This window comes from Toxorhynchites rutilus, chromosome 3 (assembly GCF_029784135.1).
Source record: "Toxorhynchites rutilus septentrionalis strain SRP chromosome 3, ASM2978413v1, whole genome shotgun sequence".
Classification (NCBI taxonomy): domain Eukaryota; kingdom Metazoa; phylum Arthropoda; class Insecta; order Diptera; family Culicidae; genus Toxorhynchites; species Toxorhynchites rutilus.
In genome coordinates, this window is record NC_073746.1 from 49,330,105 (window position 1) to 49,349,285 (window position 19,181).

General features: G+C 39.0%; 1 protein-coding gene across 4 annotated transcripts in view; it reads right to left on the reverse strand.

The window, feature by feature from the left end:
- The window catches only part of LOC129774925 (polypeptide N-acetylgalactosaminyltransferase 5), a 162,761-nt gene that overhangs the window by 18,931 nt on the left and 124,649 nt on the right, over window positions 1–19,181 (reverse strand). For 3 of the 4 annotated variants that reach the window (XM_055779004.1, XM_055779006.1, XM_055779005.1), the window contains 4 exons: window positions 12,739–13,027; window positions 5,862–6,058; window positions 5,622–5,799; window positions 5,313–5,493 (listed from right to left, as the gene is read on the reverse strand). In XM_055779004.1, coding sequence (XP_055634979.1) covers window positions 5,313–5,493; window positions 5,622–5,799; window positions 5,862–6,058; window positions 12,739–13,027 — 845 coding nt within the window. Of the gene's footprint in view, window positions 1–4,198; window positions 4,380–5,312; window positions 5,494–5,621; window positions 5,800–5,861; window positions 6,059–12,738; window positions 13,028–19,181 lie in introns of all 4 variants that reach the window. The other variant, XM_055779003.1, reaches the window with a different exon arrangement.

Sequence of the window (19,181 nt, forward strand, 5' to 3'; positions counted from 1 at the left end):
TCTTCATGAAATAAGCCATATTTGAAACATAATTTTTTTTTTCCAAACTGAATATAATCGAGTCCAAAATTGTATATAATCGAATCACATATAATCGAGTCTGTATATAATCGAGTCCGACCTGTACTGTATTCTATTAGTCAAATCATTTCATTTGATACCAATATTGAGGGGACCATTTTGAGGTGGTGACCTTTTCGAATTTATGTTGTTCATAGTGTAGTGTATTCTCCAAATCAAGCAATTCAGCGATTTCAGCGGCCAAATTGAATTTTTCAAGATCATGGAATACGCAGTTTTATAATGACAGTAGAATTAAAGGTGTGTTCCAAATTTCAGATCAATAATTCAACAGAAACGGGGTCAATTTTCTATTAATGTGGGACAACCCAACAATCATTCAAACAAACATACATACATACATCATTTGATACCCATATGGGGTTCTGAAAAAATATGAAATCCACCATTTTGTAGTGGCCGCCATCTTGGATTTGCATTTTTCATGAATAACTGTGTTCTACTAGTCAAGCCCTTTCATTTGATACCCATATGGATGGAGTTCTGAGAAAATATGCAATCCTCCATTTTGTAGTGGCCAACATTTTGGATTTGCATTTTTCATAAATAACTGCATTCTACTAAACAAGCCCTTTCTTTTGATATCCATATTAGCTATTCAATATAGAATTATTTTACAAATTAATCAAAATTTCCGAAAATTAAAAATAAAATACTCCGGATAATCGAGTCTAAAATTCCGGATAATCGAATCCCGGATAATCGAGTCCGACCTGTAGTACCATATATTTGAGACCTTATATGGTACACTATAGGATTTATGGTGAAAAATGCACCTTTTCGTTTTTTTCACGCCATTCTCAATAGCTTTGAGATAAAAATATAAAAAAAAAAAATACTGAAAGTACATCTTACTAAGGTGTATCGATCAATATTTTCAAACAATTTTTTCATCAAGAAATCAAATACTAAAAAAAAATTAAATTAATTTTTATTTTAATTTCAAATCAAATTTTGATTATTTTTTTTTATTTTGAGATTCAGTACTACTCTAGTTTATTAAAATATTTAAGATTTTTCCTACGTCTATTTTGGGTATATGTGATTTTTTTCAGAATTTTTAGAGTGTTTCTCGCGGTACAAAAAAAATTATATATATTTTCAGGTATTTCGAAATTTAAAAAAAAATACTTTTAGATCCAATTTAACTCTAATTCTTATTTAAATGCGTTTCTTATGTGTTGTTTTTTTCCATATGGAGCGTAATTTTTTCTTGAATTTTTTAAGAGGATCGCGCGAAATTTTTTTTGTCCTTTAAGAATTTTTAATTTATTTTGAATTTAGTGACACATTACTGCTCTAATATTTATTTAAATTTTGTTTATCATATGTCTAAATTTTGTCGGTATATTTAGAGCATTGCGCTGTGAAAAGATTTTCACTTTTTTCACGTATCTTATAATATAAGATATTATCTTTACATTGGATTTAGATGGTTTATCAAATTCATAGGAGTCAGCAGTACAATAGAGCTCTGTGAGAAAAAATAAAGACCTTGTGGAAAGATCATTCGGATTAATGAGAAGAACACTTAAAAAATCCTAATTATTTTAATTTTTTTAATTTTAATCTTATAATTTTAAACCACCAATACAATAAAATAATCGATTTCAAGAAAATAAAAATAATGATGCAGACGATGAAGGAAATTATTTTTGTGTCCCGCAATGCTCTTAAAAAATCAGCAAAAATTGCGCCACATGTAGAAAAAAGCAGAAGTGGATCTCAATATTATATTTTTTTTTCAAAATTTCGAAATGTCACAAAATAAATAAAAAAAAATTGTACTGCGTATTTAATTTTTTTATTATTAGATTTTTTGATGAAAAAATAGTTTGAAGATATTTATCGATACACCTTAGTAAGATGTACTTTCAGTATTTTTTCATGTTTTTGTCTCAAAGCTATTGAGAATGGTGTGAAAAAAATGAAAAGGTGCATTTTCACCATAGATCCTATGGTGTACCATATAAGGACTTAAATATGTACCATATATACATATACAGACAAAATCTTTTATTTAGTACCCTATACAATGTTTTCCATACCGCTGGTGATTTGGTTTGGGGGGACTTTTTACTACGTTCCTTTGGAAATACAGGTCGGACTCGATTATATATAATCGCAATTTCACTTTCAACGTTAATTTTCGATTCCAATACATAATCGAATCACAAAAAAACTATTTTTCTATTAATGTTTGACATTCATACATCAATGAAAAAATTGTTTTCTTTAGATTCTATTATGTATAGGATTTGATAATAATTGTTGAAAAAAAAGGTCGACTATATATAATCGATAATAAATTTTTTTTGGTGCCGCGCAATACTAAAAAAAATCTGAAAAAAATCACACATATCTAGAAAAGCCGTAGGGACACATTTAAATATGAATTAGAGTAGTACTGAATCTCTAAATCCCCAAAAATTTTTTTTCTAAATTTCACTATTGTTTCTATTACTTCAATTTTTGATGAATATTTTTTTTGATAATTTTTCTTGATACACCGTAGTGAGATGCATATTCTAGATTTTTTTTTCAAATTGTTATCTCGAAGCTTTTGAGGATGGTGTGAAATAAACGAAAAAGTACGTTTTTCATCCTATGTTAATCCACATAGGTGTTCAAACAAACCGCCAAAATTTCTTATTCAATATCCTATACAATATTTGCCATACAGCTAGTGATTTGGTTTGGGGACACTCTTTACTCCCTTGCCCGGCCAGGCGCTTTATCACTCAATAACAATCCCTACCAAAAATGGTCCAGGGGTTCATTTTTCTAATCAAAGTGAGCAAATTTTTTGCTTTTATTCAAGGTTGTGTTACTTTCTGTGTATCAGAGATACGAAATTTCGTTACGTAGGGCGGGGAGGGGGTCCAAAATCTTGATTTTTAGCGTTACGTAATTTGTGCACGACGCCTAAGCGATATTTGTGATTTAACAAGCACGAATGAACTTTTTGATAGATAAGCTTTAATCCGATCTAGCTGTATTGAAATCGATATCCCGAGTCAAAAAGTCTATAGCAGAAACCTGCAAAGCGTGGCACTGAAAGCAGCAAACTTCGACTGACCTACGGAAGCGGTGACATTCAATGGTAGATACTTATCGACGAGAAGTTTGATGACAGCCCATTCTCTGGACTTTTTGTGAAAATGACCGCCATCGATCGATGAACGAAAAACTTTCGCGACAAAACTATGAGGTCAAATACCAGCTATTTCAATTTAAATTACGGTCGTAGAATATTGTTGTTGTTGTCGAGAACCAATCTCTGTATTTAGCATTCAAAACAAATATCCCTAATGGATTCCGCTTTACATACGGTCGAACTTTTCGACACAGTCGTCGTGTTTTTGTATTCGTTGTGAAAGGCGGCGAACGCATCATTTGCAGTGGGTGTGCTTTCGAACGGAATAAATATTGATTGGAACTTCAATAGTTCCGTGAGCGTGAACGTGGACAACAAAAAGCATCGTAAATAGAGTAGTCAGTGCAATAGAATATGTGTCTCTTTCTGCAGTCATCGGTGGACGTGGGGGGAAGCGGCTGGCTTGTTGATCAAATGTGCAGGTAATTCGTGTCAAAGCGTGTGTGTTGTGCGTCACAGTGGGTTGAGAGTTATTCATACAGTTTTTTTTCTTTCCAAAAACCACTCTAAAAAGCATCAAACGAGAAATTAATCCACTTTCCGAGTCATACCATACGAGGAAGAGGATTTGCAGATTAAATAGCCACAAAACCGCTGCCTCAACGAGAACTGAATTCAACATTTACCAGAGCATGCGACGAAGCAAAATGTGTGTGTGTTAGTGACAAAAAGTAGGCAAATTTAAATCCTTCCCCAAACGCGTAGTCCATTGAATGTAATTTTTCACCAAGATAAAGTGAGCAGGAGCAATAGAGTTACAGAAATATTAAAGATTGAGAAGCAATATCGATGTGTTCTGATGGTTTTGTGAATAATAGATTTGCTGCGACAAAGAAAAGGGGGGAAGCTTAAAGCGGAAAAGTAAACATAAAAACATGCAAAAGAAAGCAAAGCAAGGGATTATACTGGGCACAGAACGACAATGCAATGTTTGCGGAAAAGAAGAAATATCTGCTAAACCTGGGTTAATATTGTAGTAAAATTCACTCCAGCCGTCGAGCCATACTTCAGCCAAACGGGCGTTATTTTTGTTAACAATCTGCGATGTGCCACCCGGGAAAGAGTACGGCGTTGATTTGCGGAAGACGTGACCAACTCGTGAGCAGGGTGCGATTTCCAGCGTTCCGCCGCACATCCAGACCTAGCGGTCACACGATTGCGGTCACGGCGTGGTTTCAGACGATTTTGGTTAGTAACACAATGTGGATGAACATTACAGGCCATGGTCAGTGTTGTGTTTTGATTTTATTGGGTGGCGGGGAAAAGAACAATAAAACACTATGCGTTAGTCTACGGCAAAAAGGGAATATCTGTATGAACTAGGGAAAAAATAATTAGAAAAAAATAAATCCTTCTTGGAGAAGCGAACAAATCTCGGCGGCAATATGGCGGCGTAGAAAACGCGGCTAATGGGTGATTAATAGATACCTGTCAATGATGCGAGAAAACACATGAGTGTCGGTTAGTTGAACTCCGAATGTATGTAAGTTGTTGCTAATAGCACACGGGAAAACTGTAGTTAGGGTAAGGTAGTAGTAAATTCATGATTACGGAGTACTTTGACGTTATTGTTAGTTTCACACTTAACAGGAGCATAAATATAATATTTTTGATTCAGTTGTCTATGTAGTGTTCATGTATTTTTCGTGTAAAGTTTGAGATTTAACTACTTTGTCGTAAGGGGAATAACTCGATCCAATTACTGTCTGTCACGCGAACTCATCTACGTTTCTTCCAAACTCAAGTCGACTACAAGAAATCTCTAATTCAAGAACCTTGAGGAGATGAAATTTCTTCAACAGATACTAAAACAGTGGATTCGCATAACTACTCTAGTTCGCTAACGATAGAAGTGTTCAGTGTACTCAGAAAAAGGTAGGTGTAATACAAAAACTGTGTCTTAGATAACGCACTAGAGTCTATTGGTGTTCACAGCACTGCGTGTACTCAACAATGAATGATTCGCACGACATTCTATTTTTCTAAAGAGAAGACGTGTTAGAGATAAATGACGGAATGAATTTGAGGGGTGTGTTTGTGAGTGTGTGGGTGTGTTGTTTGTTTTGATTCGAACCTGGACTCATTTGATAGTAAAATTCTTTCCAATCGTCCAACCAAACTTCGGCAACGCGGGCCGCATTCTTCAAGACGATATTAGCGACTCCTCCGGGGAATGTGTAGGGCGATTTGTCACGGAAAACGTGGCCCACGTGTGAGCAGGGAGCGATCTCGAGTATGCCACCACATTGCCATATCTAAACTCATTGAGATTTGGATTTATCGATAACATAAACATTGGATTACATACAGAAAATAAAAACATGGAAAAAAACGAAACTACGAATCTGAAACAACGTTCAATCACAGCTTGTACTATACATACCCTGAAGGACATCTCTAAATTCTCACCACCCCAAATGTCCATGCCTTCGTCATACGAACCAATCTCGTAGAAATAATCTCGATCGATTGAGAACAGTCCACCGGCCATGGTAGGCGTTCGGAGCGGTGACGTCCGATCGTGGTTCCTTCGCTGCATCTCGCGGGCTGGCACTCTGTACCTGAAGGGGAAATCAAAGTCGCATTAACCGGGTTAGATTACCGCTCGGAACTGTAAGCATACCATCGGAAATTGAGCTTCCAGTTGAAGCCTCCCCACGTTTGGTCGGAAGCCGTTACGTATTCGAACGTTTCGTCCGATATCACATCGATGATGGGACAGACGACCGTCTTACGGTCTAGCACGATACGGGATAGCAGGGGCTCCAACCATCCTTCGGTGCACTCGCAGTGGGCATCTAGGAAAGTTATGACTTGACCCTGTGGACGATAAGGACAAAGAAAAAAAAAAAAATATATCGTTATAAGAAAAATTAATGGCAAATTCTTTTCGTTCATATATAACTGGATTTCTCGCCAAAAACTGGGTGCTGGGTGCGTTCTTGCTCACTCCTCAAGCAATGGTATCGGAGTTTTTCTCTTTCCTCCATTAAGACTTGCTTTTGTCGTGTGTTCCGTGGTGAAGTAGTGCCCCAAGTATAAACTGATCAGACGTCCCGCGTTACGCGGGACAGTCCCGCATTTCAACAAAATGTCCCGCGTAAGATTACGTCCCGCGAAATGTCCCGCATTTGGCAAAAGAAACGAAATTGTCCCGCGATATCAATATATTTCCATATCACAATTTGATCATGTTGATTTTCTTAAATGGATGAACCTCAAAAAAACTTTTATTTGGCAGACTGTTCAAGAGCGCTTCTAATGCATCCAAAGATTGATACGTTGAGTTGGTTTCATCGCACCGATAGTGGGTTTTTTGTTTAGAGAGTGTAAACTGGAAGCGACAGCAACAAAATTGGAAAATGATTTTTATAAAAGTCCCCTATTGATCCGCAGGGACCAACGTGAGCCAGACGAAGAGATCATCTTTGTACCCTCGGTCAGGGCTTAACGTTTTAAATAAGCCGGAAGAACTAGTGTAAACTCGATAGGAAGAGGCAGGGTTGTTTGATGAAGTATCGTAAATGAAGTGCTGAGCGGTCTTACGGAAGTTGGGCGGAACCTCAACCATGGCCGATGAAAAGATGTATGTCGGCGTGTTCTTTTACCTTTTCATGGCTCTGGTGGTCGACTGTCTCTCCATTTTGGCCATTCGCCCAAAAGTTTTCTATCGGTCGCAGCTGGGGAATGTTGGGAAGGTTGGCGGTCTTCACGACAATGTTTATCTCCAGCCGATCCATCCTCCAGTGACCTTTGGCATAATGGGTTGATCCCACGTTCGGCATAAAGACTGCATCACCTTCGCAATTCCCAGCAAGCACTTCGTACTATATATCTCCTCGTTCACCATATGACTCGAAAGAAGAGCGGCTTGGACATTCCCTTCACACCTGTCAGAGAAGGACCTTCTTCGAGGACTTGATGTGGATGATATATTCGACATCATCGCTTACCTGAGAAACGTAAAGAACCCGGTCCCCTGCCATTCGTTGAACTCTAGCATCAAGTACGTCTCGTCTTTCATTATGAGCACGAATAGAAGTTTTTCACCAGCGAAAAAGAAGTTTTTCACTTTTTCCGCTGGAAAGAAGTATTTCACATGATTCACCTCAACCACCACAAGATACTCCTTCTGGGTGATTGCCTGCTGCTCAAATACGCCGGTCTCGTCTGACGCTTCCGCATAAAAATCTCCATTTTGGCTAGATTCTACTTCACCATTTGGCCGGTTTCTTCGATCTCCAGGCTTAAGGAGCGGCAAGGAGATGATGTTGTAAATACCAGATCGGCTATATCTGGCGGACACAAAGTGCCTCAGGATGTCCAACTCCTTCACTGTGGGGGTGGAGCTTGCAGTATGAAAAACTCATCAAGTTGCTTGACAGTGCTACATCTGCGAATCAACAGCCTTGAATCATTTTTGTTGTAGGTCTTATAAACGTAAGATTTAAGGAAATTTTGTTCCATTAAATTATCTTCCATCGCCATCCGAAATTGGTCTATTTTTTTTTTGAATACATACGCTAACACTAAAATCGATGAAGAATGAATTGGAATTTTCGAGCATTCCATTCGGTAATTTGAAGAAAATTGTAGAATTGCCAGGCTCTGATTGCTCTGATTGAGCGAGTGATTTTCAGGCGTAAACAAAATCTAAACCAAAAACCAAAAATCACAACTGAGTGCCGATACTTAGAAAAGAAATAATACAGATCAGTTTAGACTCGCTAAAGTATGGTTTATATTAACATAACGTATATGCATAACGTTTTGTTTTTTTGTGTCTCGCGTTAGACCTCTGACCATCTGGTCACTTTACCCAAGTACAATTCGTAGTTACTCTCCGTGATCGACCTAAACCAACCAAATTGCACAAAGAACACACAGAATGACGCTTGGGACTAGCAAATCATTCTCGTTGTGAAATTCTCGGTGATTCGAGCTTTAAATGGTCAATAACGCCGCCGACCACGTCCTTACAGTCACCAGAGGAAGGGAAGGAATGTTAGTTTGATATTCGCCGCCCGAAGGCCAGAAGGGTCGCCTCTATAGCGTGGTTCCCTAGCGTTTATCATGGAAGGGATAGTTGTTGGTGGGAGAGGTAAAAATCAAGATTCACTGAGGTAAGTGATGTGATTATGGAAACGCGAACTATGGACCATTCAACAAAACGAAATTCTGAAAATCTCATATCTCAACACGCAGCAGAGATCTTTAGGTATACTGAGAAGGAAAACCTGTAACATTAATTAGATTTTTCATTTCTCACATGATTTGTTATCGAAATCCAACTGCAACTGCAAAATTTTAACCGTGGGAAACCTGAGAAGGTAACCGAGAAAACTCCGCTCAAACCAATCAGACCAGCGATATATCCTATTATTCAATGCGCGTAGTGTTTATTTAACCCCAATCGCGGTGATGGATGGTTAACCTTGGGAAACCTGAAAAGGTAACCGAGAGAATTCCTCTACAATCAATGTGTAATATATGAGGATATATTCCGTTATTCATCATGCGTACGCTTTATAGAACTCAAATCGGAGAATTATCTTTGGGAAACCTGAGAAGGTAACCGAGAGAACTGATCTCGAAACAATCGTCCTGCATCATGATATAAACTAACACACCTAAGCTATTTCCATAGTTCTATACTAGCCCCATTTTGATGGATTTTGATGAATATTTTGATCAACCTCTGTGCGAAAATATGACCACAAGGATCGTATGCAATCGCGAGAAGTAAACAGCTACACATAATTGCACTGGTACAGCTGCCAGTGACCCTCCACCCAACCCGAAATCCAGCAAAACAAGCGAACAAAATAGGCTGCCTCCTTTCGTCGCCATTGTAGGTAGCTACAATCGCTCGACCGTACACAACTCGTACGGCAACACTTTCGCACCGAGAATTGAGTTAAAAACACGAAAGCATTGAGCATCAAAAAGAAAGAGACTAAATGATACTTAGCTGCGTTCCATTCTTCCTGTCGCTCACGAAACAATCATGGAAACTAATCATTAGCAACTCCTCTCATTCGGAGGAAAGCAAGGAGAGCACCTCGAGCAAAATGACACTTAAACACGAAACTGTTACAATCAGTTAACACTGGAATCCAATCAATGAGCACTGGATTTGTAGAATGCTTTTTTTCAGTATATAGCATATAACAACAAACACTTTCTCTTATTTCTACTGCTATTAAAAATTCTAATCACGGATATCAACGAACAAATCCCTATTATCTTGGTCATCGAATTACTGGAGCGCTCAAAGAGAAAGTAAAGCATACACACAAAAAAGCCTTAGCATCCATCTTCAAAATGCGTTTCTAATTAGATTAACACCATAACATCAAAATGCTTCTAGAAACTTTAGATAGTTTCTCTGCAACACAAATCATGTACGTCGACACGTATATTTTTCCAAACACTTTTGAAAAACACTGCAATCAACAGATATCGCGGGAGGAACAAAACGCGTTTGATCGTGCCGAAAATATATACGGAGCGACCAAAAATGCGTCGGTGCTCGATGACTGCCCGACGGAGACCTTCAACAAATAGAAAGTAAAAGAGTTGGCAAGTTTAAGAAACTCTCCTCGATGGAAGTCAAAATCTTAAACCGTCGCCAACTCGGGAAAGTCTTGCATGATGGGGAAAAAATAAAATTCACGCCCTTCCTGACCACATCATGGTCGACAAATTGAGGCTACCGGTGCGACTCTTCGTGCCAAAGCCCATGATTTGCCAAAAAATCAGGTTAGTTGGTTACACAGCAGCTTATTGCGCCAACAAGGAGTGCTGTGCCATTTGCGAAGAGCAACTTGTGGTCGAACCCTGGTGTTCAAACCATAGTTAAGAATAATTTGAGTCCAATATTCAGCGCACCACCCTAAAAAATTATTGCCTCAAATTGAACAGATACCAAATCAATAGCCTTTGTCCAGCACTATCAACCTTCAGTTCTTTGCCGCGCTTGGCCACCAACCACAAAAGAAATATACGTTCACTTTGAACAAATCAGTTGACCACATAACACGTTCTTTTCGCTTCTCGTTCTCCTGAAAGAAATTCTATCGGAATACTTGTCGTTCTCGGTGTTGAATTTAGCCACAAATTTTGAACGCTTTCACGCGAACCTTGTCGTGATTAGACTCACCGTAATTTCGTCTCGAACATCTGGAGTACGACTCATAAGGGTCCATATTTCGAGGGACACCACATGTGCTCTTGGCATGTGAAACTAACAGCAGTCTCTGGGAGAAACAGAAGCGTACTTCAAAGGAGCGTTTGAAACGCACTTTCGCGGATATTTTGAAGGTCGCTTCTCCAATCCATCCTTTAACCGAAAAAAATGTTTTCGCTTCGCTGCCGGTTTAAGAAATAGTAGCAGATATAGCCAACGAGAACACACACAAAAATGCGATCACTCTCAAAGTTCAAAGACAAGTCCCGCCGGTGATACCCCTGTTAGATATCACAGAGATATTTTCACTGGATTTTTCGGAGTCTTAACCCTAAATTTTCAAATTTTTAATTAAATTCAACTTCAATTGTGATGTTTTTGCTCACTCCGGAACTTGGTTTTCTTATCAAAATGATCTCTCTTTCCACGGTTTTAATATTATACGCTTGGATCGTGATGACCGATACGTAGGGGGATCATGAGTGCCACTAATTTTTTTAAATTGACTTTCCACCTATAGGATCGAAGCTGGTGCTTGTCATACAAGTATCAGATGCAAAGACCTTTGCATTGTCAGCTTGTATTGACCACAGAGAGTTAAGGTTAGCGGCCAGCAGTTTGCTGCTATGTCCTCACTCCTTCCTGAGCCACGGTTGATCTTGATGAAATCTGGTGGAGAACAGTTCGATGACAACCGTTCATTGTTGATATATGACCTTGGTAACAGATTCAATATGACAGTTTTGAACACTGGGGAAACAGTACGTGTACCTAAACCTCCTGTTAAACCAAGTGCTCTTAATCTCTCGCTTTGCTCGAATTCACTATCGTTAGATTGCAAGTAGAATGTAATCCAGGATCCCAACGGTAGTGACTACTTGCCAAACAATATTTCTATCATTAATGGGTTGTATTCTTCTGAAACTGTGAACATGGCATATGACCTCACAAGACACTTTGACTGGAAACAATATGCGGACGCGATTGCTCTAACCACCCACTAAAGAGATGGTTAACCTCCTTTGAAGGAATATAACTTCATTTCTCGTTTCATCTACGACAGCGCAGTTCGCGCTAAAACGAAACCCATCCCAGGTTTTACCTTTCGTCGAAGGCCTCTCAATTTATGGTGGGATAGCGAATGTTCCAAGCTTTATGTGGAAAAATCGAATGTATTTAAATATTTTCGGAAACGTGGACCCCTGATAATTTTCAAACGTATTTAGAATTACACTGCACTGGGCGTAAAACAGCATCGTCTCACGACCTGTTGAACACTATTACATTGTAACATATAATCTTAGCTCTGTTGAGGCTCTTCGTTCAGTGAGGTCGGAAAAGCACTCGCCGTACTTACTTAAGAAGATACGAGATGACTCATGTCCAATCACTGTTCTTTAAACGCGCTACTCTTTCTTATCAATCTTGCCGACAACAATCTCTACATTTGTTACCAAGGTTACCACGACATCGAACACGTTGTTTGGTCGTGTGAGGTGTATCTTGTCGCCAAATCGAATTTAGAAAACTCCCTTCGGGCTAGAGGAAGGCAGCCCAATGTGCCGGTGAGAGATTTGTTGGCTAGGTTAGACCTTGATTGTATGTCCCAAATATATGTTTTCCTTAAAGCTATCGATCTTTGTGTGTGATTGTCCTTACACCCTAATACCCAACCTTTGTTCCATCGCGAGCAATCGATTCTCTTCTTACACATAATAGAATTAGTGAAATTGTAAATAGATATAAGTATAGGTTTAAGAAGGTTTAAGCTTAGGAAGATTAAGCATAGGTTAAGGCTTCTTTAAACCTATGTTACTGAAACGGTAAAAATAAGCGAATTTATATAGCAAATATAAAAATAACCACCATGTACTTCTTCGGAACTAGCAATTTGTTGGCGCTGACCATGACGTTGCCGCTTCGTGTGAGATTTACTGGTAGCGATGCTGTTAGGATGCCGTTCATTTTTGTTCCGTTGATGTTAGCTTGATAGGCACAGATAGAAATGTTCAGTAGAGTAGATTGTATGAAAATCGAATGGCGGTCAAGCACTACCAGTTTGTATTGCTACAGGAAACTATCCCATAGTGTGTCTTTGAATTGTCAATACGAAATTGTCCTGCACCGTATTTGCTCAACATTCGAAGGCACGACGCAACACTTACTTCTTAATGACTGGTGATGAAGCTGTGCGAAGGCGATGAATGTGTGGCAAATGCGAAGAGCGCCACTTCACAAATGTATATTATTTTGGTTTATTGCAGACCACTGTACGTGTAACGTAATTCCATTCCAGACACACAGCACTTACCTTCACATGTTTGGCTCCGAGCAGTCTCGCTCGGATCAGTCCGGAGCGCTTGCCGGTCCGCAGCACGTACGTGTGCACCGGTAGCGTCAGCACGTAGTCCTCCAGCTGCTTGCCAAGATGGTCCCGCTCGCTAGCATCATCCACCAGGATGATCTCCTTCAGTAGGGGCCGGGGCGAGCGATTAATTACACTCCAGATTGTTCGCAGCAGCGTGCTCCATGCTTCGTTGTGGAACACTATCACTATCGAGGTTGTTGGCAGTTTGGCGGAGTAGTGCTTCTTTTTGCAGCTGCAAGAAACGAAAGGAGTAGCAACAGGAATATAAGTTGGGTTGTTATGATAATTGTTCACTCTTTAAACCGAAAAGTGCTAGTGCTAGTACGGAACACACGGAACACGCAAAAAAAAAACAGTCAAATGTGTTGGGAAATAGACAAAACAGTCAAATTATCGCTAATTATTTGCGAACTTAAACGTTTTGCACGTTTTTTCATTGTTTCTCCTTGTTTGGAAGACTAATGTGAATTGAAGAGAGAGCTGGGCGTAAGAGGTGCCTGATTTGTTAAAAGTAATTTATTTTTTTTCCTTTCAAGCTCTTGAAGTTCTCTCAACAAGAAAAATTCTATATAATTTTATTCGGTAGGTATTACAGTTTTGACCTATTATCGATTAGTTCTCGTCATTTTTATTGCTCACTCGTACAAGGTTTGTTTGATAAATACACGCGAGTAAATACAAATTTGCTCCTTGCTAGAAATCATTGTTTTGCGATGTTTTAAAGACTGTAATTCTGAGATTAATAAATGTCTGGAGCTGACACAACCATTATTTAAAAGATACGAGTCTCTTGTTTTGAAACCTCTTATTCCAGTGATTTTCAATCGGTGGGGAATTTGGTCATCAAAAGGGGGGAATTGTTCAAGGGAATATTGCACATTTGTTCGCTTTGAAGATGACAATTATTAGCTGAAATTGCCACAAAAAATTTATTGGATACGCCAAAAATTTGCGATCCTCGGCAAACATTTCCAAATCTGAAATGTAATGTTCAATTGAACAACTTCGCAATTTTTGAAAGACTTTCGTCAGTGAATGATGATAGAAAGACGACGAAACAATACAGCATTTGTCAAGGCTTTTTACAACAAGTTAAACTTGAAACATGTTTTCCTTATATCAAAGAACAAATTTAAACATGGATTGAAATGACTGGCAGGGACGAAAGTTTCGGATCAATTTCAGAACAAACTCATCGATCTACAAATGATCGGAAATGATATGAGGAAAAAGCGTTACGAGTGTTGTAGTCTTTTGCGTAGAATTTATGTTAATCTGGATTTCCTACAATGCTGCTTATGGGAACAAAACACCGTAACAGAGTGGATATCGAAGACAAGAGGTGTGTTTTTCGACAACGTTTCCAAGAATTACGATTTTGGCGGAAATCTTTCAAGCGCAGGTGCCATACTGACTTGCCCAGCGTTATATACCTTTTTTTGTAATCAAATACAAGCATAAACTTAAATTTGTTACGAATATATCTTGAAATCCGTTTGTATTCTTACATTATTTTACTGATATGCTACAGACTTTCTAAAAAAATACTGATAGGGGTGATGAACTGGGATTAATATTCTAAAGGGGGGAATTGAGCAAAAAAGGTTGAAAACCACTGTCTTATTCACATGTTTTAGCTTTGATGTGTATTTGCGCTGTGAGCATAAATATTGGGAAAGAAATTTTTTTTAACCCTCACTCGCGCATACGGTCTCACAGTTTGAGAATAAGGCCTTGTTCTCACTGCAGCGGGGCGTCAGCGTGGCTTGGACGGGGCGTGTGATGCTTACGATTAATCGTGTGTGTTCTTACCGATGTGTTCACACCAGACTGACATGTCGTGAACGTGGTTCTGGCGTGTGGCTGGCGTGCAAACGAAAACACTTCCGGCCGGCGATATTTGCTCTTCTCCGCTTCTCTCTTGCATATGTTTGTTTGTAGTAGTGACATAATTTTAATTTTTCGTGTTTTTTTTAGTTTTTATGTTTTTCACCGTCCGATTTTTGTCCCGGTTCTTCCAACGATGTTGGAATATTTAAAAATAAACCAATTTTCATTCTTTCATTAAAAAAAAAAACATTGACAGTTTGTACAGAACATGTTCAAGAAATACACCTCTTACGAGGGAAGTCAGATAAGTACTTAGTTTACAAAGAAAAAAACAAAAAAAATGGAAAAGTGGTGATTTATTTCTCAACATAGTCTTTTTTTTAGCTCGATGCACTTGACTAAATTTGGAGAATACGGTGGATGGGGCAGCAGTGCGTAGTGCAATTCGACCAATTTGGCCGTGGCGACGGCGGATTTTCCATTATTTCTTATTTCAAGTACTTATCGGACCGCCCTCGTATGTGTGACACCTTTATTTAATTCAATTTGTCCTTCGAATCTATATGTTCATAAAGTTTTAATAACATCGGAATCGAGTTTTTTTTACCCATGTGCTTCGTCTTGTATACGAACAAATCGTTTGCCAAACCATGAGTTTGTTTGGCAGACTTGGACAATTTCTGTTTCCTGATATTCTCTGTTACTCAACACCTGGGTGATGCGGATAAAATCAAATTGGTTGTCAAAATGAATTCAATAAAAATGTCAAAAGAGATCCTTTAATTAGGAGGGGGAAAAGAGTTACTTTTCTTATAATGATTCACTACCTAGAGAAAGTTTTGTTATTGAAGGCAGATCTTTCTCATCCGTACTTTTTCTTTTAAAAATTAGTACCAAAAATCTGTATCATCGAAAATATTCGCTGTAGAGAAAAATCTATTTTATTAGCATGAAAAAGTACTCATTTATTTTGTGTTTTTGATGATGCTTATACATAGTTTTTCTGAATCTAGATTGCATACTATAATTTATTAAAATTTATAAGTTGCCGCCATCGATGTTCAATCAAATCTTTTGATCACAAAATAGCGTTCATCATATCGTTGCTGAGCCGATTTCAAAGTTTATTTTTGTCAATATTCAATATTTTTTTTTTTTTTTTTATTAATCCGAGCCAAACTCTTAACTATATTTCAACTAGCATATATCAACATGTTGTTTCCTTAATTCTATGGTTAATGAAATAGGAAACCGATTACTCGCGGTCGACTCGAGTTTAGAAGGGTGACACATTTTCATTAGGAAAAGGATGGGATGTAAGGAGATGTGTGTTTACACTCGCACTCACATTCACATTCACATTCTCATTCACACTGACACTTCACACTCAATTCTTAAAACTATCCTTACATCTAATATGTATTTACAATTTAACTTATTCTAATGTTAGTAGGAACGGAACCGATAGCTCGCGAAGGACGAAAAGGAGGGGAAAAGGATGTATAAACAATCACACTCGAAGATCGATAGCTTTAAGGAAAACATATATTTGGGACATGTAATCAAGGTCTAACCGAGCCAACACATCTCTCACCGGCACATTGGACTGCTTTCCTCCAGCCCGAAGGGAGTTTTCTAAATTCGATCTGGCGACAAGATACAACTCGCACGACCAAACAACGTGTTCGATATCGTGGTAACCATGGCCACAACCGCAGAGATTGCTGTCGGCAAGATTAAAACGAAAAAGCAGCGCGTCTAACGAACAGTGATTGGACATGAGTCGGGAGAAGGTGCGAATAAAGTCCCGACTCAATTCCAGACTTTTGAACCACGGATTGAGGCTAACCTTAGGGATAATTGAGTGGAGCCACCGGCCCAATTCATCTTCGTTCCATTTGCGTTGCCAGTTAACGATGGTATTTTTACGAACTAAAGAATAAAATTCATTGAAGGCGATTTGACGCTGATAAATTTCGCCTTCAATTGCACCTACCTTTGCTAATGAGTCAGCCCTCTCATTACCCGGAATTGAGCAATGTGAAGGGACCCAGACAAAGGTAATGACATAACAGCGTCTGGATAAAGCACTCAAAATTTCTCGTATTCTCTCAAGGAAGTACGGCGAGTGCTTTTCCGGCCTCACTGAACGGATAGCTTCGACAGAGCTAAGACTATCCGTTACAATGTGATAGTGTTCAACAGGTCGTGAGGCGACGCTGTCCAGCGCCCAGTGTATTGCTGCCAATTCAGCAATATACACTGAGCAAGGATACTGAAGACTGTGTGAGGTGCTAAAAAATTTGTTGAACACTCCAAATCCTGTGGACTCATTCATAGAGGACCCATCAGTAAAGTACATATTATCACAATTGACACGCCCATACTTTGCTTCGAAAATCGTAGGAACGATCCCCGATCGATGATAATCTGGAATTCCATGGATATCCTGCATCATGGACAGATCAAAATGCACAGAGGAATTGATGTAGTCAGGAAAACAAACACGGTTGGGAATATACGAAGAAGGATCAACCTGCATGGAGACGAATTCATGATATGAGCTCATGAATCCAGAATGAAAATTTAGCTCGATCAGCTGCTCAAAATTTCCGATCACCAATGGGTTCATAACCTTACACCGAATGAAGAACCGAAGAGATAATAAATTGAAGCGATCTTTTAGTGGGAGTACGCCTGCCAAAACCTCGAGACTCATGGTATGCGTTGAGGGCATACATCCCAACGCAATACGGAGACAAAGATACTGAATTCGCTCGAGTTTAATGAGGTGTGTTTTGGCAGCTGATTGAAAACAGAAACTGCCATACTCCATCACTGAGAGAATAGTTGTTCGATACAACATTAGAAGATCTTCGGGATGGGCTCCCCACCAGGTGCCGGTAATTGTACGGAGAAAGTTTATTCTTTGTTGGCATTTTTTACTCAGATACCTAATATGGGCCCCCCAAGTATATTTGGAGTCGAACCAGACCCCAAGATACTTGAATGACATAGCATGAGTGATCGGTTTACCCAAAAGTTGAAGCTTTGGTTTTGCTGGTCTATGCTTCCTAGAAAAAACATTATTCAATATTTAATCAATATTTTGTCAATATACAGGGTTTTTCATTTCGGGCTTCCGAAAGTATACAGCCCTGCGCTGACAACCGTTTGACATAGCTGTCAACCAAAGCGTCATATCGTTAGTTGAATGTCTGCCATTTTACAATATGGATCGTTTTAGCATCGCACATCGTGTTAATTTTGTTAAATTATACTATAAAAATGATGAAAACCGGCAAATGTTTTTCGAGCAATACGGACGGATTTTGGTCGTCATGGACGGCCTACAGAGCACACAATCTCTAATGTAGTACGTAAATTCGAACAAACTGGATCCGTAGCGTATATTGTGAAACCTGTGCATCATCGTAATGTGCGTTCGGCCGAAAATATTGCTGCTGTTGCTGGCAGTGTGGAGGATGTTTCGATTCCACGGAATGTTTCGATTCCACGGCGTGCCCAGCTATTAGGCTTGTCAAACACATCATTGTGGCGAATTTTGCATTTGGACTTGCACCTACATCCATATAAAGTCCAACTGGTACAAAAATTAGAGCGTAGTGACCATGGAATGCGTCGGGCATACGACGATTAGGTGAACGAACAACAGCAGCAAAATGCTGAATTTTCGCATCATATTTTCTTCAGCGATGAGGCACATTTCGAGCTCGGTGGCTATGTAAACACAAAATTTCCGTATATGGGGCTCAGAAAATCCACACGTGATTGTTGAGAGGCCATTGCATCCGCCAAAAGTCATTGTTTGGTGCGCATTATGGTCTGGTGGAGTCATCGGGCCGTATTTCTTTGAAAATGAGGACGGCGAGACGGTAACTGTGAATGGTGAGCGCTATGGCCGCATGTTAACCGATTTTTTTTGCCACAAATTGAAGATATGGATACGGATGACATGTGGTTTCAGCAGGACGACGCCACGTGCCACACAACACGACCGAACATGGCTATATTGCGAACGAAATTTGAGGGACGCATAATTTCGCGTTTTGGTGATGCCAATTGGCCGTCCAGATCATGCGATTTGAACCCGCTAGACTTTTTTTGTGGGGTTATGCGAAAGACCGTGTCTATGCCAACTCTCCGCAAACTCTTGAACATTTGAAAGACAACATTCGTGAAGTTATGACCCAGATACCGCCCCATATGTGCCGAAAAGTCATCGAAAATTACCTGTTCCGGATCAAGGTGTGCGAGGAAGCCCTAGGTGGACATTTGAATGATGTTGTATTTCACACATAATGGCATAAACCAAACTTTATTTTGAAATAAAAGTTTCATCGAAATTCGAATTCTAAGTGTGTTTTATTTCAATTTACTTTCGGAATTTAAAGTTGGAAAACCCTGTATTAGTAGAGTCAAACTCTCCCAATGAAAAGAAGCATATTTGACGAAGTTATCGTCCATTTAGTTTTTTTAGATGGTTTATATGCATTTCAGTGCAAAAAAAGCATATTTGCGTCTCAATTATCCAC